Genomic DNA, 17,585 nt, shown 5'->3' on the forward strand with positions numbered 1-17,585 from the left:
CGCATTGGTTATTGACACCCAGAGTGGAAAGAAAGGAACCTCTAGGACCCGGGCAACAGCACAAATGGGTGTTCTCAGGTCGGGTCCAGCTCTTTCGGTTTTCTGTTGCCCTTTGTATTTCTACTGCGATTATGTACTGAAGAAATCAAACATTTAAAAAGCAGTTACTTACGGGGGAATTAATAATCCCCGAAAAATGTATCTGGAATCTGTCACGGATAAATTATTCTGGGAGTGATGTGTTTTAAGAACAATAAACAGCTCACTCATTTCGGAGTTCAGCGTCAAACTGAAATCAAACTGAAATTAGTACTAATCCTGCCAATTAACTTTTGTGCGTTGAACAAATATCCTTGTTGATATTATCACAAAATAGAAATAGTGCCAGATGAAAACCAAAACAGGCAAAATTCCTGAGAAAAAGATGAAAATGTTTTTTTTCCATGTCTTTGTGAAGCACTTTGGTCCAAAACCTCTTTGCTTTTAGTGCTATATGAATGAAATCATCTTAAACATGAAGCACAATAATAAGACCAAGTGTATAAGAAAAACATGCTGACTCACTCTCAATGTGTAAAACTGTGACAACTGTAGGCTTTGAAAAGCCTTACTAGGCCAACTCATAGCGGACAACAGAGCAACACGTTCCCCAATCGAAAATTGGGGAACGAAAATTACACTAAAAATGATAATTTTCTTCTGAATGTACATATGCAACGGTGAAATGAGGCCAGTTGTGAAATATAATCCTTGTCTAACCTTTATTTTGCGGAGATACATGTGTGAATTAAGGTGAACTCGCTTTATGCTGCTGCTCATTGAAAACAATTCCCGACAAGAGCGAGAGGCAATAAAGGGAGGAGAGTGTTCAACAGTGTGTGCGTGTCTGTGTGTGCGGTGATGATGGTGATGAGCTGTCATGCGTTGCCATGGAGAGAGACAGACACTCACAGCTCCTTTGCAGTAGAGGCGGATTTTCCCAGATGGGGTGCGCACGATGACTGACATCCTCTTCCTCGTGCTGCGAGAGAAAAGCGAAAGAGAGAGAGAAGAAGTTGGAATCAGGAGAGAAAGCAAGTCAGAGAAATCACATTACAAGGTGGTACAGACTACCGCAAATTATCACATACGGTTTAGGCTGGCATAAAAGTAGAAATCACAGAGGTGATATAAGACATCACACGGCGGTCACACAATTAATTTGCACAGAGCATGAGGGACACAGGAAGATGATGAACTCTGATCGAATTCTTTTGAGGTTCACAGAGCAAATAAAATGATTAATTTACACCTATTGCCAATAAATTACATTGTACAACACTTGAAAATAATAATGCTGTTTTCAGTAGTTCACCTTGTAAACTCCAGGACGTGAAGTAGTTCGTATTTCTCCTCTCTTCCAGGCTAAAAACAAAAAGAAAGACATGTTAACGTACTCCAAAAAGGACACATCTCCAGTCATCTTCTGAGGGACAATTTATCTGAAGTAGCACAAGCCACCCAACTCAAATCAGTCTTAATTTCCTTTTAAATGCGTTTATCAGTTATTCGCATTGAGCTGGTGGAGGAAGAATTACAAGGTACAATTAAATTAACTTCCTTAATTGTTGGGACCGCGAGGTACAAGACAGAGCGATTGAAAAGATGCTGAGAGCTTAAGGAAGGCCTAATAAAAGGGTAAGAAACTGGACTAACGTTTTGGAGACAAGATGTTCTCAGCAGAGGAAAACATCATTTTAAAAGGGAAAACAGGATAAACAGCCTGAGCTTTAGAGAGGACACACTCTGCCTCCGACATAAAGGCTGAGTTCTCTTTGGCATTATGCTTATCAGTTTTAATTCAAGAACTGCCAAATAAAGACAAATTGTGAACTATTTACTTAAACTGCGAAAGACGGTCTTATTTCTGTACAGTCTACATGCTCGACTCCGCTTACTTTAAATATGCTTGTGTATAGTTTAAAAATATATAACACAACTGTACTATTTATACTGCTGCAACAAATTAATTTCCCCTGCGGCGATCAATGAAGGTTTATCTGATCTTATGTTATGTAGATTGGTTAGCATGGCTTCACATAAAGAAACAGCCAGTCTGGGTCTGTCTAGAGGAACAAAGTGCCGCAACCTCAAAGCTAAATAATTAAAACATGTTGACTCGTTTGTTTAATGTGTTCAGAAGTGTACAATCCACAGTTTTACTTGGGCTAATGAAGCAAAGCGGCTGCAGCTTCATAGTCATTGTTCAGACGTGAGAGTCGCTGAGAGTTAGATGATAAGATCGATGCCAGAGAGAAAATACACGTATTTCCAAACTTTTGAAGAATTCCTTTAATAAATAACCATTAACAAAAGTTAAAACTCTTGCAGGGTAACTAATGTGTAATAGTGAATCCATTTCTCAGTATAATAACTCTCATTCCTTTCATGGAACGTCTTGTCCAACTTACCATTTGCACAATGACGGTGTCTGGGGTTCTACCAGAAAACACAAAGCCGAGGGTTTGTGCTGCTTTCACCAGAGCTCCTTCATCTGGAAAGCCAAACAAAAAGAGAAGTGTGACGGATAAACACCGATACATCACCGTGCTCCCTGAAGAAAAACCTGGAACTCGGCCTGTGACATTCATGATAAGAACCATGTCCACATTGTGCCCCTAAAACTGGTTCATCGACACATTTCCACAAGGCGGGCAGCGACTGCACGCTGCAGGTCAGGGAGCTGACGCTCCAGCTTGCATGAGGATGCTGCGGACGAGGAAAAGCTCTGAGCTTGTTTTTTTACAGTTCACTTAACTACCTTTCTCTTTGCAGCCATTCCCCGCTTTGCTTCAAGCCCCAAAGCTCCATGATTGTTTTTAAGCAATCAGGCAAAGAAAAAGGTCATCTCTCTTACCAAGAGCAAAATGTCAGATGAAAAGCAGCAGCATTGCCTCATAGTTATTATAAAACACTTTCAAATTAATGTGTTCATTATGTGTGCATGTATTGTTTGTATATTGAACTGAATATTGAGCTATCCTGTTTTACTTACCAACATATCTGATTTAGTCCGAAACACCAGGAAGCACCTCTCATTTAGTTGCAGTTCAGTATTTGTTGATATACTCAAAAGCTTGTCAATGAATTTGGCAACAAAAGAATATTTTGTGTTATTTAGCTTCTGTGTTATTAATTTTTCCCATGAAAGCTACTTATTAGTTTACATTTGAATCCCAGCTTTGAGCCTTTAAGCTTTGTGACATGTTCAGAGTTCATTAGGAGGTCCGTATTTTCAGCATCTTTACATAGTGCTGCTGGGGCCACCACAGTGTCTAAGGGGGTAAGCCATTGTGCAAATGCCTTAAGCTGCAGTCATTCTCATAAAAAATAAAAAAGACACCACACTTTTTGGAGTCTCTGTAGCACAAGGATTCCTTGATTGGTGGGTGTCTCATCACTGCTGTGACTGAGAGACAAAGGGCTCATAGTGAGGCTCCACCACGCATTCTGTAAACAGGAAATGATATTCCCCCCTGCACTGATGATTATATAAATGTCTTTATGAAATACCGCTACCTGGAGGGATGTGTTCCAGTTGCAAAGACACAGAGGTCACTCGATGGAAAATGTAATATCTAAGGGCGCAGCATCGCTGATGCCAGGCACCCAGAACCAGGTCCAGGCGGCGTCACCTGCAGCTGCAGCATTTGCTAATTAATTTTCAGTTCAGCTTGTGCCACGAGCAGCAAGAAACACCTGCAGCAGTTTGGAATTTTAGATCAATGTGATGCTGAGCACCACCTACAGGCAAGGACAGACACCGTATCTGCAGAGTTGGTACTTGTGCCACCGGAAGGTGCTACATGTTTTTGTATTTTCAATGGCCAAAATGAAATACTTGGAGTATTATTTGTCATAAATATTAGGATGACCATGTTTAGGATACTAAGGTCACACAGAATCATCTATTACCAGAGGGTGGGGGTCCGAACATGATTATTATGCTAAATATCTTTAGAATTATCCTGGCTATCATTGAAACAATGCATTTTAAAACGAATTATGATATCCACTGCAGTGATTGGTATAAGTTTTACATCTCAATGTCGAGACCGATGCTACTATTTACCTTTCCTAGAGGTGGCGAGTTGGGAACTGGTCTGACTCTGCCACCAACATGACTTAAATGGACAAGATTCTAAGTCACAAGCCATTTTGATGATGTGCTTCCAAAATATCTAGTCTTGATCATGAGCTCATAAAGAATCCCGAAGATGACTTGTTCGCCATTCTGATTATATTAATGTTTTTCAGTTTTTGCCTATTGAGCCCCCTGAAACACACAAATCTTACAATGGAATAATACCAGCGCAGCATATTGTAAATCCACAATCTGTATTCCACTAGCTGTGTCGATGAAGGTGTAGTTTACCTGGAGATGCAGCCTGGTAGCTTATTTTTCCATCTATGCGCTCGGGGACTGCCGTGTGACAGGTGGCCATCATGGTCATGAACTCCAGGATGACAGCAGCTGTAGGCTACAGAATGTAGAAAGGGCACTTTTTATTTTTAATGTTCTCCGATGGAAAATGTCACAACGAAACCGAAACAAACCGACTCGAAAAAACGGCGATGATACTGAAGGAAGAGAGCAGAGACCGAGAGGGCACCGCCTGACAAACACAACCTGCTCCAACAGAGATATTGGAGGGTGCAGACATCTCTTCATGAAAAATGGTACTGTGTTTTCATGGCATGACGTTTGCACTGATAAACTTAGAAAACAGCAACTAAACATTTTGGACCACAAATCAATACTTTATTATGGGCAACAAAACATTGTAATTGTTTACGAAGCACAGCTGTTAACATAAAAGTGATTCGGACATTTGTACATTTTGTGTTAATTCCGTCAAACTACTTTTCAAAACGTATATGACCTCACTCCTCCATTTTAAATATGCTGTTGGGACATTCAGAAGTGAAGAAATCAACTCTGGGTTTGTCTGTGTCTGAAACTAATGTGTCTCCAGTCTTCTCCAGTCAGGTTCGGCCAGACTAATGGCTGCTGGTGGGTTCACACGGACAGTCATGTACTCATGCATGTGCATGCAATATTAACTTGCTCCAGTTAATAAAATAAAAAAACCTAGCCTATAAACTGAGGGCATTTTACATTAATGAGGGGGAACGTATGATTAACTAGCCGAGGGCTACACTCGGAGAGGCATCTGCCGAGGCTCCTGTCTGAGGCTGCAGGACAACCAGCTTCTAGTCAGTGAGGCAGAGATACCCGCCACCTTCCGGGTTCCGCCAGGCCGGAATCATACAGAAAACTGTCATCAGGTGGCGGATGGTTGTTAAAAATGAGTTCAATAGCAGGAAAGGATCACAGTATTATCTAATATCTCCCAAAAATACAAACGACTGACGAAACGACAGTGGCACTGAGACTCTACAGCAGCAGATCTGCTGTTCGCACAGTCGCACACACATGCACACGCATTTTGCTCTTTCTGTTTGCCATGGCAACTCTGATGAGAGATGTCCAACAGGGAACAAAGGAGAGAATGAATGGAGGGAGCAGGGCAAATCAAAGGGCCTCTTGTAAATGAAGGTACACAGAGTCTATCACAGTCCAGGTGGCTGTCGAGCGCCTCTGCCTCCGAGCAGCATGCTCATCTGGTCTGGGTTGACAGGTATCCTCTGAAGGACACGTCAGTGTGAGTGTGTGTGTGTGTGTGTGTGTGTGTGCGTGTGTGCTCTTATATTCATATCTTCGTGAGAAGCCAGTGGAGTTTTCCTTCACCGAGTGTGGACACTATTTGAAAAAACAAAACATGTTGGCAACATATGGCTGTGAGGTTTAAACTTGGTCACCGGGTTTATTAAAAAAGACCTATAATGGTTAGAATGATGTTTTGGTTGGGCATATCATTTTTGTCATTTGCCTGGCAACTTAACAGTTAAGACAAGGCTCCCCAAAGACACCGAGCCAAGGAACAGTCCAGTTTTAATAGCTTTACATATTCTGGTCGGCAGATGTTTGTTTACCCGTGGAGGAAGCCAGGTTTGCTGCTGACTAATCATCTCCTGGCACCAGCTTTATATTGACGGAATAATATCAGCCAACTATCGTCAAGAATACAAGTTCACATGTTTCCAAATGTGTCAAATTATTCCTGAGGTTATGTTGATGGTCTAAGGCTCTAAGCTCAGGGATGCATTATGTCAATGAGGGTCCTCACAAGCATCGACGTATAAACGTGTGTCTGCTGTCCAGGGTGGTGGAAAGCTATGCAGAGAGGACAGAGCACATCGTGAGCTTTGCTCTGATGGCACAATTTGAAGTGACAGCTAATACCGAGCTGCCAGCTATCGCCCCCACTGACTCCTGGGTAATCTGTGTCACGACAACAGTTACGGACACTCGTCACTTCAGACATGGCCAGTGTGGAAAAGGGTGAAGGGTCAAAAAGAAAATGAAGCAGTGCGAGCGCGCAAACAGGCGCCGACAGAGGCTGCTGAGGCTCTGCAGGCGGAGAACATGTCCAGTGACTCGAGAGAACATGAAGAACACCAGAGGGGATGTTTATTTTTGTCAGCAGTGGCATCCCCCTTAACACCGTGTCAACACGACACCCACAAATAGCCTGCAGCGACGCACACGTGTTGTTCATGATAAGGATTAGTAATGTTAAAGTAGGAAGCATCCTGATGGCCAGAAGTGTTTGAGCGTAAGGTGTTAAATGAAATGGATCGTTCCATTTAGCATCTATGCGTCATACAGGAGTGAGGGAAGCACTGATGGCTTGAGGGTTCATGTTTCTCTTGTAGACTCAAGTCAGATCAATATTTAAAAGAAATACTCTTTGGTGCTGATGAGGAGATCAAAACCTCCAACATGTCTGTGCAATATGAAGTTACAGCCAGCAGCTAGTTAGCTTAGCACCAAGTCTAACAACAAGGGGAGGCGGCTCGCTTGTGACTTCCTGGAGTCTTCACTGTCAGACAGCAGAGACTTCAGGAAGTCACAGCGCCGGACCAAGAAACAGTCCAGAAGTGACCCCTCGTAAATGCACAGATGACATAAATGGGACATAACGTGTTAGATAGTGGGCCTCAGAGGTGCTGCGCGTGGATTATGTTCCCTTTGGTAAGAGCCCTGTTTTCAGTCTCTCTGTCAAGCTTAGCGGCTGCTGGCTGTATCTTCATGTTTACCAAGCAACACGACCGTGGACTGATCATGTCATCTAGCAAACTTACGCATTTCCTAAATGAATTAGCAGTGCCATTGTTGAGAGTTAACCTGCAGTACATTTCAAAACCTTCAAAGTTCATGACGGCATCATGATGGGAGTCTCGTCACGTGACAAAAGGTGACCAAGGAAAAGGAACAACTATGACTCGCAACGTTGCTGAGACATCCACCGTCAAAAGATCACGAGAGCAACTACAACACAACAGATGAATCGATAACAAAATCATTACCAGAGGTTTAGAGTGACTGTGGTTTCTAGACAGCGGCTGGTTCGCCACTATAATGAGCAGTGGGCACGGGGCTATCAATAAGGAACGAAAGCAGATCCCAGACAAACTCAATGTGTGGAGGGATTCTGCTGTCATAACAAAGCAAACATCACAGTGGGATTACCTCTTTCCCTGGGCGGCGCTGCTCTCCATAATTCGATGTGACATTCTGCCTCCCCCACGCTGTTCTGCAGCTGAGTGACTCAACCAGCCAATCAATCACAGATTTCACCCGTTTCATCACCACAGGTGGCCTTTACTGAAGTCCTGTGACCAAGTCCATATTTTGAGACAAAATACTAAATATAAAAATGTTCTTATGCACTTTTTGGGCAATCTTCATATCCATGAATTCACACTAAGGCAATCACTCTACGGCAGTTCAGTTTTCTGCAGTGAAGAAGAACAAAAACATGTCCTCATCCTTTCAGAATGAGCTAATGAAGCCGTTTGCCTGCCTGTGTTTAAAATGTCCTGTAAACTGGCTAAATATGTATGCCTCAGCAAGATTAACTTTAGTCAAGTTATTGAAGTGAATACAGTCAATTTGTCAAAACATTGGACTTGGATCCAAACAAAAACAAAAAGAAACAAGCCATGAAACCGGTTTTAGGAGTCTACCACATCATTAAGACCCACCTAACATGGCAAGAAAACCTCAGACAACCACAAGCAAATAGATTCAGAATTCCTCTTAGCTTTGTCCCTGACATTACTTACATGATTACTTTGGAGGTTTTCCAGTAAGCTCGGGTCATTGAATCCCTCTTCTTCGGATGAGTGTGTGCTGTGGCTGGAAAGAAGAGAGGGAGAGGTCAGAAAGACACTTTGTAATACGTGATACTACCGACAGCCCAACCACAACATGTTGTCATTGATTAGTAGAAGAAGATAAATACAGTTTGCATCATCATCAGAGCATTCTCTGACAACAACGCTGAGGACAGAAGGAGTTCATGAAAGTACAACTGATGTCGTTCTTATGTAAGGTTAGCCTGCATAGAACACACAATGATTTACAATCACATTTAAAACAAATGCTCTCTAATAAATCATCTAAAAACTGCACCTAAAACTGCAACTGACGATTATAATCACTGTCGATTAGTCCACGGAATTTATTCTCAAACTGTAAGAGACAAACTCAAACAGTTTGTTTTATCTGACCAACAGAAAACTAAAATATGTGACCAGAAAAATATCAAATCTAAAGCTGGAACCAGAGGATGTTTAGCATGATGGAAACGCTTTATCCATAATCAAAAGAGTTGCCAACAAATAACTAATTAATCAACTGACATTTTCAGCTCTATGTAAAACTAATATTTTATCTGAAACTGGGACGGACACTTGTGCCAGTGCTGCGCAACAGTGTTGACATTTGTTAAGAAAAGTATGAAGCGCAATGCAGACAGAATGCACCCTGAGCTCCATCAGCGTCCAATATTACTGTTTGGGATTCAGTCCATGCTCTCAGAAGCAGCTAAAAGAAAACATATAAAACCCTAAGAAATTATTGGAAACACAATTAGTCTCTTATTCTTGTTCCACAAATGCATTTAGTTACTGGCAAGATGCAACATTATAAAATATATTTAATTCCATTAGGAATATAGCCAAATCAACAACAGAAAAATATGCTGAATTGCAAAAACAAGATTGTGGAGCGGCAGAGAAGACATTTTCATTGATAACAAATTTTTTTTAAAGGTAAAGATGCGTTAAATCCCTTCAATAGTGAGTTTGTATGGAGCTACCAGCGGTCTGGCGGTGCAGCAGGGATCGATTCACGTTTCTGTGATAAATAGAGCCCTATAGATCAGGTCGACAGCAGCTGTGTCCATGGCACAGGGGCTTGATAGAAATGTTATAGATGCCTCCATTAGCAACCATAAGTCTTTCTAACCCCACAGGATACACAGTTTGGATTTTTAAGAGCCAAACAGCAAAACTCCAATCCACTGCACCGCAAATTGCGGTTTTGGAAAAAAGAAATATGGGGGGAAACATAGCGAGGCCATCAGACAGCAGGGATGCAGCCAATTACACCTCCGTGGGTGCACTAAAGGTTAGGGAAATGTATCACACTTACCGGCTTTATTAAGATATATGTTTGAGATATATTTATAGAGTCTTGTGCGTTCATGTGAAATAAAAAAAGTCACAACACTACCTTTTGAAAGAAAATCTATGGAGGCATTATTTCTGTTTCTATCCTTGGGACCACGAAGGAAGCTCGAAGCTTTTCTCTACCGCGGCAGCAGCAGCGTAGTCCGCTACGCCGGTTGTCTTGATGAAATGTCAGAGGCACGGGGGCTGGGTGTGGAGGACGGCCCGTTATTGATTATCTGCCTGCACACAGAGCTCCTGTCACTATGGCAACAAGGGGGCTGGCTGTTCACAGTCAATAGCTGGAGACCGGTTCCTGATCAAACCTTTGGCACACATGCTGTGCTGGAAATAATAAATTCACAACTGACCTGCATCAAAATGACAGTGGTTGACCCTGGAGTGAGATATGCTTTGATTTAAATTGACCTCCATTTAAAAAGGGAACCATGGGGATGAAGCCCTATCCATGCTTTTGTTTAGTTGTTTTGTCTTATATCTATCATGAGGCTAACTCAGTTGATTCAGTGAGAAAAAAGAAAAATGCAACAAGAGACATGCCCTAATAGAAGCTGGAAACTTCCTTTAAAGCAGCAAGATTCAACAAGTCGGCATAAAAAAACAGGCCCCAATGCCCCATGCAAGATGGATGAGACACGCCCATGCTGTTACTGCAGATCTCACTGGAGCAGATGGATCTCAGAAGGACTGTTAGAGTGTGTGTGTGTGTGTGTGTGTGTGTGTGTGTGTTGCTGCACAGGTTCAGTCTCAACACAACAGACCCTGAAGTCTTGGTCTTTCAAACTTTCTGAATGTACAAGTGCCGGTTGCGAAGCCACAAAACGCCACCACTCAGAATTCAGTGAATCAAGAGTCACAATCACATCAAACACGTCCAAAGTTTACTCAACGCACAAAGAAAAACAACAGCACACGCACATTAAGGTATTGTGTTCAAAGTCACGACTTCCACAAGGCAAGGCAGCACGACTACATCACAGAAGCGGGGGGGGAAAGGATCACCATTTCACACCGAGTCATCTTACCAGTCGTCCTCTGCAAAACTACCTTCCTCAGCCTCAGGGACGTGGCTGTTGGAGAGAAGATTACCTTGTTGACAGAGTCTATTGTTAACATGTTCTGTTCTTGGATTAAAGATGGGTTTGTTTATGGGTTAGCAGTTGTCAGAGTATGATAGGTTGGATGTAGCTGAGGTGTAGTTAGGTGGTGAGCAGTGATGACAGCGTGTCCTCTGTTTATTTGAGAATTGGTAACACCAGCTAATATAACTAGGGATATAAAACATTAAAAGATATTACACGAGGATGTTTGGCCAACCGTGTTAGGAGAAATTTCAACAAATTAGATTAGAGGGGAAAAACGAGGAGATGAGAAAGCCAGAAAAAAACTTGATGGAAATGATGAATGTTTTAGTATAATATTCTTATAGTAACAAGTTTTCCACGCTCGTTTGTCGTCATCAGGCAACAGCAGCAACTACAGCTGCAACTGAAAAGCCGAATGTGAACAATCTGTGTTCATTTTTAAGGCCACCAAAAACAGCCGCCATGAAAACAACAATGTTTGAAACTAAATGTGGTCGCAGTGCACACTGCTCTAAAATGAGGCAACTAATTAAGTTGACATGTGTGCTCTGGCAGACTAACTGCAGCGCAGCGTTTTGTTAACTGTATGGAGGGGAGCCGCCCAGACGACATGCTCCACTGAGCACGACGGCTCTCATTTTCCTGTCCGACTCAGTTTGCCTCCCGCTGTGAGCTCCTTCACTCTTGCACCTTCAGTAGGGCAACATCGTGGTTGTCTCCATAAACAACGAACCAATCCGTCTGCATTGGGGCTGACGTGCAGTATTACACAACTGTCTCCAGCGTACATCCAGTGTCAACTGGGCTACACTTTACAATCACAAATCGCCTTTGAAATTAAATTAAAATGCATTTGTGTTATGTACATTTCAAACAAACATGCTTTCACTCAAAAATCAAAAACTAATAACAGCCGGCAGGATTCTGGGAGCCTTTCTAGCCTCAACAGTGTCTCTCCTTGAGATTTGGACTCCACTCCAGTGGAATGAATTAATGTCGACACCCTCGGGGTTGGCTTCATTAATTACAGCAGCACTTGATTTATTGTGAGGAACACATACAGGCGGCGGTGGAAGGAGGGACTTTGTTTGTGCTGGCACCAAATGACAAGTCATGCCACAGAGTAAAGTGCTATTCATGTGCATTTGTATTAAAATATGAAATGTTGAATCCTAATTTTTAGATATTTTGAAATCCATCCTTTTAATATTGAAATCAGTGTTGAAGAAGTATTCACATATTTGAATGTTTATTAATAAGAGGCAGAGACATGTTCCTTACTGACAGAGAATTTAGAGTTGAATCAAATCGTCACGACTACTTGCATCCATATTTCATGATAAACATGAGACAGCAGACTGGATGAATCTACTTTGAGGACCGGAAGTAAGTACCAGTCATCAAACTCAAACTGTTTACAACAAAGTGAAAAACAGATTCAAGCCGTTTAAACTGTTGGGGAAAATGCAACAATCATGACGTGTTTATATCATTAATATTGTGTATACACTGTGAAAGTCTCAACCTAATTAAAACTGTACAGGTGATGTAGTAACACCAGCATGATGAATAACAGGACAGATCATTTACTTGTAACAGCACTGTTTCAATCATTGTGGCCTCTGAAACACAGATTACTATTAATGTGATGCGTGATGAATTAATAAAAACTGATTCAATTCAACACTAAATCGTGTCAACACCCAACACATCCACAAAGACATCAGTGCTCTGTGACAACTGGACAACACAGTTTGAGAAATAGTGAGATAAACATTAGGTTTAAATAAAACTATCTGATTATAAACTCTATAAAGGAAGGGAGAAATTAAGTAAAACTAATTAAATGGATCCATAGTTATAGCGCGACAGTTAATATTGTTTTTTTCAAGTGAATTAGAAATACAGAACAATGACCCTTTTTTGATAATCCGGAAGAAGAGGAAGATGAGCAGGACAAATGATAGCATCATCAAAACAGCCCAGCCTCATTAGAACCTGCCCTTTCTTCTCTCCGGCTATGAAAAGCTCATTCATATTTATCAGTTGCATAAGAGGGCGTTTCAGAGAATCAAAGGAAAACATCTCGACTTGGGATGACGGAGAGAGACTGCTGCCAAACGTCAGTCTTTGCAGGGAGGAGCGGCTGTCCCTGACGACCAGCAGGCTAGGCCCAATTTAATTAAATTTATATATATAAGCAATGCTCACATCATCAACATTATCACTACTTGAAGGGGATTTATGTTTGTGACCAGGGATTAACAATGAGACATTGGGGCTGGCAATCATATCATAATGAGTGTTGGTACAGGAAAACTCCAGATAAAACACTCTTTTGTCCTTCGGCTTGTACTTCATCAATCAAGCTTTTAATTGAATCCTAATGGGATTAATCATGTACCGTCACACCTGCACTTGCTGTGGTTCTGTGAAGATGTGCTCTCCCACTTGTTTTGCATCCACCGAGGCTAATTATCTATAATAAATAATAAATAATATTAAATGCTAATTTAATGAAATGTTAAAATGAAATAGAATATGCTTTTATGTCAGTGGAGCTGAGGGAACAAGTTGATTCATGTGGACAGCGAATTCTGACTAAATCTCTACATTTACAGAAGATACTGTCAGCTGCAAATATTATTGCGTCTGACCTTGTAGGGAAGATAGTGAACTGTATTGCCAATTTTCAAAAACGCATGACCTCCAACATGACATACGATGGACATAAGCCTACGAAGTAGAGAGTAAAGTGCCTTTGCTTGCAAATGTCAGCCTTTTATTTATAGTTTATGTTGAGAGGAGCACCGATGCCGCTGCTAATGAGAAGGCGAGGGAGGAGAGAGACGCCAGCTGTACTGTGATGCACACTTTGCATTTAATGAAGGTGATGGGGAAGCAACGGTAGAGGGGAACAGGGAAATTAAAACAGCGTGGGGGAAGCGGAACGTTACCCATAGGCCACTCCAGCGACGGTGCACTTCTTAAACTGCATCACGTTGCAGGTGAGGGTCCCCGTCTTATCAGTGAAAATGTATTTCACCTGTATGGGTAGAGTCACAATGGGTAAACATTTAAGTTTAAAGCAGAGATGTACCTTGTAAGTAAGCATTAGCATTATGTTAAGTATTATTTGAGTTTACCTGGCCGAGTTCTTCATTCAGGTTGGAGGTGCGAGCCATGGCAGGTGTGTTTGTAGGCTCATAGAGCATATCAGTGTCCTGAAACCAATAGCAAAACACTGTAAGTGTGAATTCACTAAAGACTCAACATCTTTGGGAACAACACAAATTAAACTTTACAGCAACAGTGAAGTAAAAAATTGCCCCCACCCCTCAAACACTCGGTCAACTCTTATTTCCTCTTTAGAAAGCACTGAACCAACTGGGGCCGTGAAAGAGAGGCCAACCGAGAGCTGCCCTAAATGTTGCTAAATATTCCGTGGTAGGATTTTCCATTTAAAATGTAATGAATAAAAAGAGGCTCAGAATAACTTCAGACAAAAAAAACAAAAAACTGTGCGTTTCGTAAGCTGATATATTTGGTGGGCTTGACCTAGTGAATCATATAAGAACTAAATATTCTGGTTCCTCACTCTGATTTTTTTGATTTTGGAGCTTTCTTGCTCAGCAATAAAACAATTTAAAAAAAGATGTGAAAGCACTCTGAGGAGCTGAATGAAACCTCAGAGTCTGGTGTTCATCCTCTGCTTCATTATCTAGATGAGAGCAACTCCCTTCACATACTTTATAGCAGCTTTACCTGGACTATAATGCACCATGTTTAAACGACCACCACCCACCTCACTTTGTTTATGTAGAGATTAACACATTTTTAGCCTTCAATAGTATAACTCTATTTCTACTCTGCTGCAGGTCTGTCTGTTTTTAGAATGCCTGCAAACATGGAGACATGCATTGAAAAAAGTTAATTTCCTCTTTAAAGTTAAAGCTGATTAGGAAATAGTGCATCTATCAGTACTTCAGTAAATTGCCTAAACTCACCCAGTTGATGAAAAAGGCTTGGATGAACTTGATAACCTCCAGTGTGACCAGGAGACTGATGGGGATCAGGTTGTTGAACAGGATGATGAAGGTGAGGAAGTTGAGGCCAAAGTTAGCCGCCCCGCCATCTAATCAGGGGACGAGTTTTGGACAGAAGGAAGTGATACAAAGCAGACTCATGAGTGCTGGGTCATAAATATCCATTTGTTCAATGAAAATGCCCAAAGCTACTTCCAGCCAATGATCAACTTTATCCCAATCCAGAGAATGTTTTGGGCAAACGTCATGCATTAGCTGGAATTAACCATTTCTTCCACCCAACCTCATCCTCTTACGATTCAACCGATTAACAGTCCAATTTAATGTTACAAAGATTCAAAGTAGCGAACAGGGACTTAAGTATCTTGAATGTTATTAGTGTCACAGCAGCAGCCTTGGCATCCAGCATGATCCAGGCAATGAATTCCACAAAGCACTATGCAAAATGGTGCTGGTCCCCCCCCGAAGCCCCAAACAATTGGCAAGGATCAACATGTAAACCCCACTGACACCAAACATGAAAACAGGAGGGATGTGATTTACCTTTCCTCAGCTTGCAGGAGGTGCAAATGTTACCTTCCTTAACCCAAGCCTTGATCTTAGCATTGCGGTGGAGAGGGACAGCCCTTCCCCATGACTGAACGATTGCAAAACAAAAAACTGGATGGCAGAATGGAAGCTACAACAACACATATAGGAGGGAGTACTCTTTTCAGAAGTGGGGGGGAAGACAAACGTATTGGATGCTCTCAAGACAAAGGAGGGAGATTCAGTCCATAGCACATTCTCAACCAACAAGGAGTGGAAAAGAGGGGGTGGATTATGCCAGCGAAAAAGTTTGGGTGTTAATGACGATCACTACATGACCTCATGTCACTAATTTCTAGGAGCCAGCTAGTTATGTAATGTTAAGCAAGTTTTCTGCTATCAGATGAGACAGGGATAAGGTGTTGGATCAGTAGTCACTAAAATAATACAAATCAAACCATAGCAAGCCAGGACATGCACCAGTCACACAAGCGCAAAAGTACACCAGATGCCTTCTCTTAAATATACGTCACTGTAATGTAGGCGTAATATGAATATAAGATGTTCTAGCCAAGCATCATACAAATGTATTTTCCGATGAATTTAAAGCAAGTTGATGCAAGAGTCAGACTGTACATTATTAGTGCTTAACAATTCATTGAAATAGATATTTAGTTTGGTGCGGTACATGGGCATTACAGTGAGAAGACCACACCTCCTCGACATTATGCTCAAAAGCAAAAGGAGGACCCAAAAGACCTGTGATCATGCCGTCAGATAACACATCAGCAGTTTACCAACAGAGATAGTCAGCAGAAAGTCAATGATATGGTGATGAATGCACAGCTACCTACAGGTGGTGCGGATGCATAACAAATGACCAGTTTTGTGTTTAATCTGCATTAAGTTAAGTTGTCAGAATGCATAGGCGTAATGCTGGGGATGACCCGTGTCAGCACTCTGCAGCGGGTCAAAGTCAAACGAGTTGCTCACCAGGCATGCATCATCGCAGGCCTCTGTGACATGAAGCGGAGCGGGCTAACATTGACTCTTCTGTTCCTGTCTGCATTTAGCATCCACATGTTGGTAAGTGAGTGAAGTTACAAGAATTTAGGAGAAAAAAAATTGTCTCGTAAGTAAACAGAATGTTAAGGATTTGACAATCTCCCCACCTCTCTCTTTTGTCACTGGTTGGATAATATGCACTGGACAGAGTCTCAACAACTCCTTATGGAAGTACAATCAGTCTCAAGATGGACATCTGCCTTATGACTTACACTCCCCTTATCAGAGTGTTAGAGGGTCTTTTAGATGTGGGTTTTCATGCCACTGACGGCAACGTTGAAACCCTTTCAAAACCAATAGAAGCCAATGCAAGGTTTCCTAGAAAGGGTCAGTGTAAGTCGTAGTGCAAGCTTAGATTGACCAGGGCACAACCTCTCCTACAAAGGCCTATCGGGGTACATAGTAATGGCCAGAGTGTCACGATGATCACTTTGCATACCAGGTTCAGAGCTTCATCACAACGGACCAACAGCCACGGAAAAAAGAGCAGACCATATATTTTGTCAATGTCTGTAATAGTACCGAAAATGTTCTCTACGGGCTTGAGAAAACGTGTGAAACGCGTAATGGGTTTTCACCTCTTGCCCTCCCTCCCTTTACTCTCCGTCTGTCCTTTGAAAAAAAGAAAGACTCTCAAGAAAAGAAGGCGGCACAGGCATTTAGAAAATGTCAGCTCTTGCCCCTTGGGTTGCACCACGTGTTGTGTTGGAGCAATAAACACGTACAAGCTTCCTGCTATGAAAAGCTTCCCGAGTACAACCTCATCCCCTGGCAGTCAAAGCAAATTCTGCTATTCATTTATTGTAAAGAGGACAACAAAATAAGATGAGGGTCTGAAGCTTGGGAACTGCAAAGTGTTTAACGTGGCACCAAAAAAAATGGAGGAAAAGTGAGACACTGTGTGCATCAGGCACTGAAAATAACTAGACGAAAGTATAAGAGAGCTGGAGGGGAAAAACCTATTGTTGGATCCCTGGTATGTGCTTGTCCATGGCATGGGCCCATACAAAGTAGGGCAACCATAAAGGGGGCGAGGGTAGGGGGCTTCATTTGCTGAGCAAAGGCAGAGCTTCAGTAAAGGGTTAGTAAGGGAAGGTCATTCACGGATGGCCAAGGCTTTTAAATGGTTGTTACCTGGAGCTGTTAAAAAAACGACAACAAAGAAAACAACAAAATCAAACAGAACATTAGAAAGGAACAAAAAAGTACAGCAGCGCAG

The 17,585-nt window shown here is 41.9% G+C and overlaps 1 protein-coding gene across 3 annotated transcripts in view; it reads right to left on the reverse strand.

The window, feature by feature from the left end:
• The window catches only part of atp8a1 (ATPase phospholipid transporting 8A1), a 109,300-nt gene that overhangs the window by 45,433 nt on the left and 46,282 nt on the right, over positions 1-17,585 (reverse strand). For 2 of the 3 annotated variants that reach the window (XR_008834566.1, XM_056438709.1), the window contains exons 12-20: positions 14,735-14,862; positions 13,874-13,951; positions 13,685-13,773; positions 10,668-10,712; positions 8,233-8,305; positions 4,415-4,520; positions 2,451-2,533; positions 1,355-1,404; positions 952-1,021 (exon numbers count right to left, since the gene is read on the reverse strand). Coding sequence is in view for 2 of the 3 variants with exons in the window: in XM_056438709.1 (XP_056294684.1) it covers positions 952-1,021; positions 1,355-1,404; positions 2,451-2,533; positions 4,415-4,520; positions 8,233-8,305; positions 10,668-10,712; positions 13,685-13,773; positions 13,874-13,951; positions 14,735-14,862 (722 nt within the window). In the remaining variant the exon portion in view is untranslated. The remainder of the gene's footprint in view (positions 1-951; positions 1,022-1,354; positions 1,405-2,450; positions 2,534-4,414; positions 4,521-8,232; positions 8,306-10,667; positions 10,713-13,684; positions 13,774-13,873; positions 13,952-14,734; positions 14,863-17,585) is intronic. The other variant, XM_056438710.1, reaches the window with a different exon arrangement.

Source organism: Pseudoliparis swirei, chromosome 19 (assembly GCF_029220125.1).
Source record: "Pseudoliparis swirei isolate HS2019 ecotype Mariana Trench chromosome 19, NWPU_hadal_v1, whole genome shotgun sequence".
Classification (NCBI taxonomy): Eukaryota; Metazoa; Chordata; class Actinopteri; order Perciformes; family Liparidae; genus Pseudoliparis; species Pseudoliparis swirei.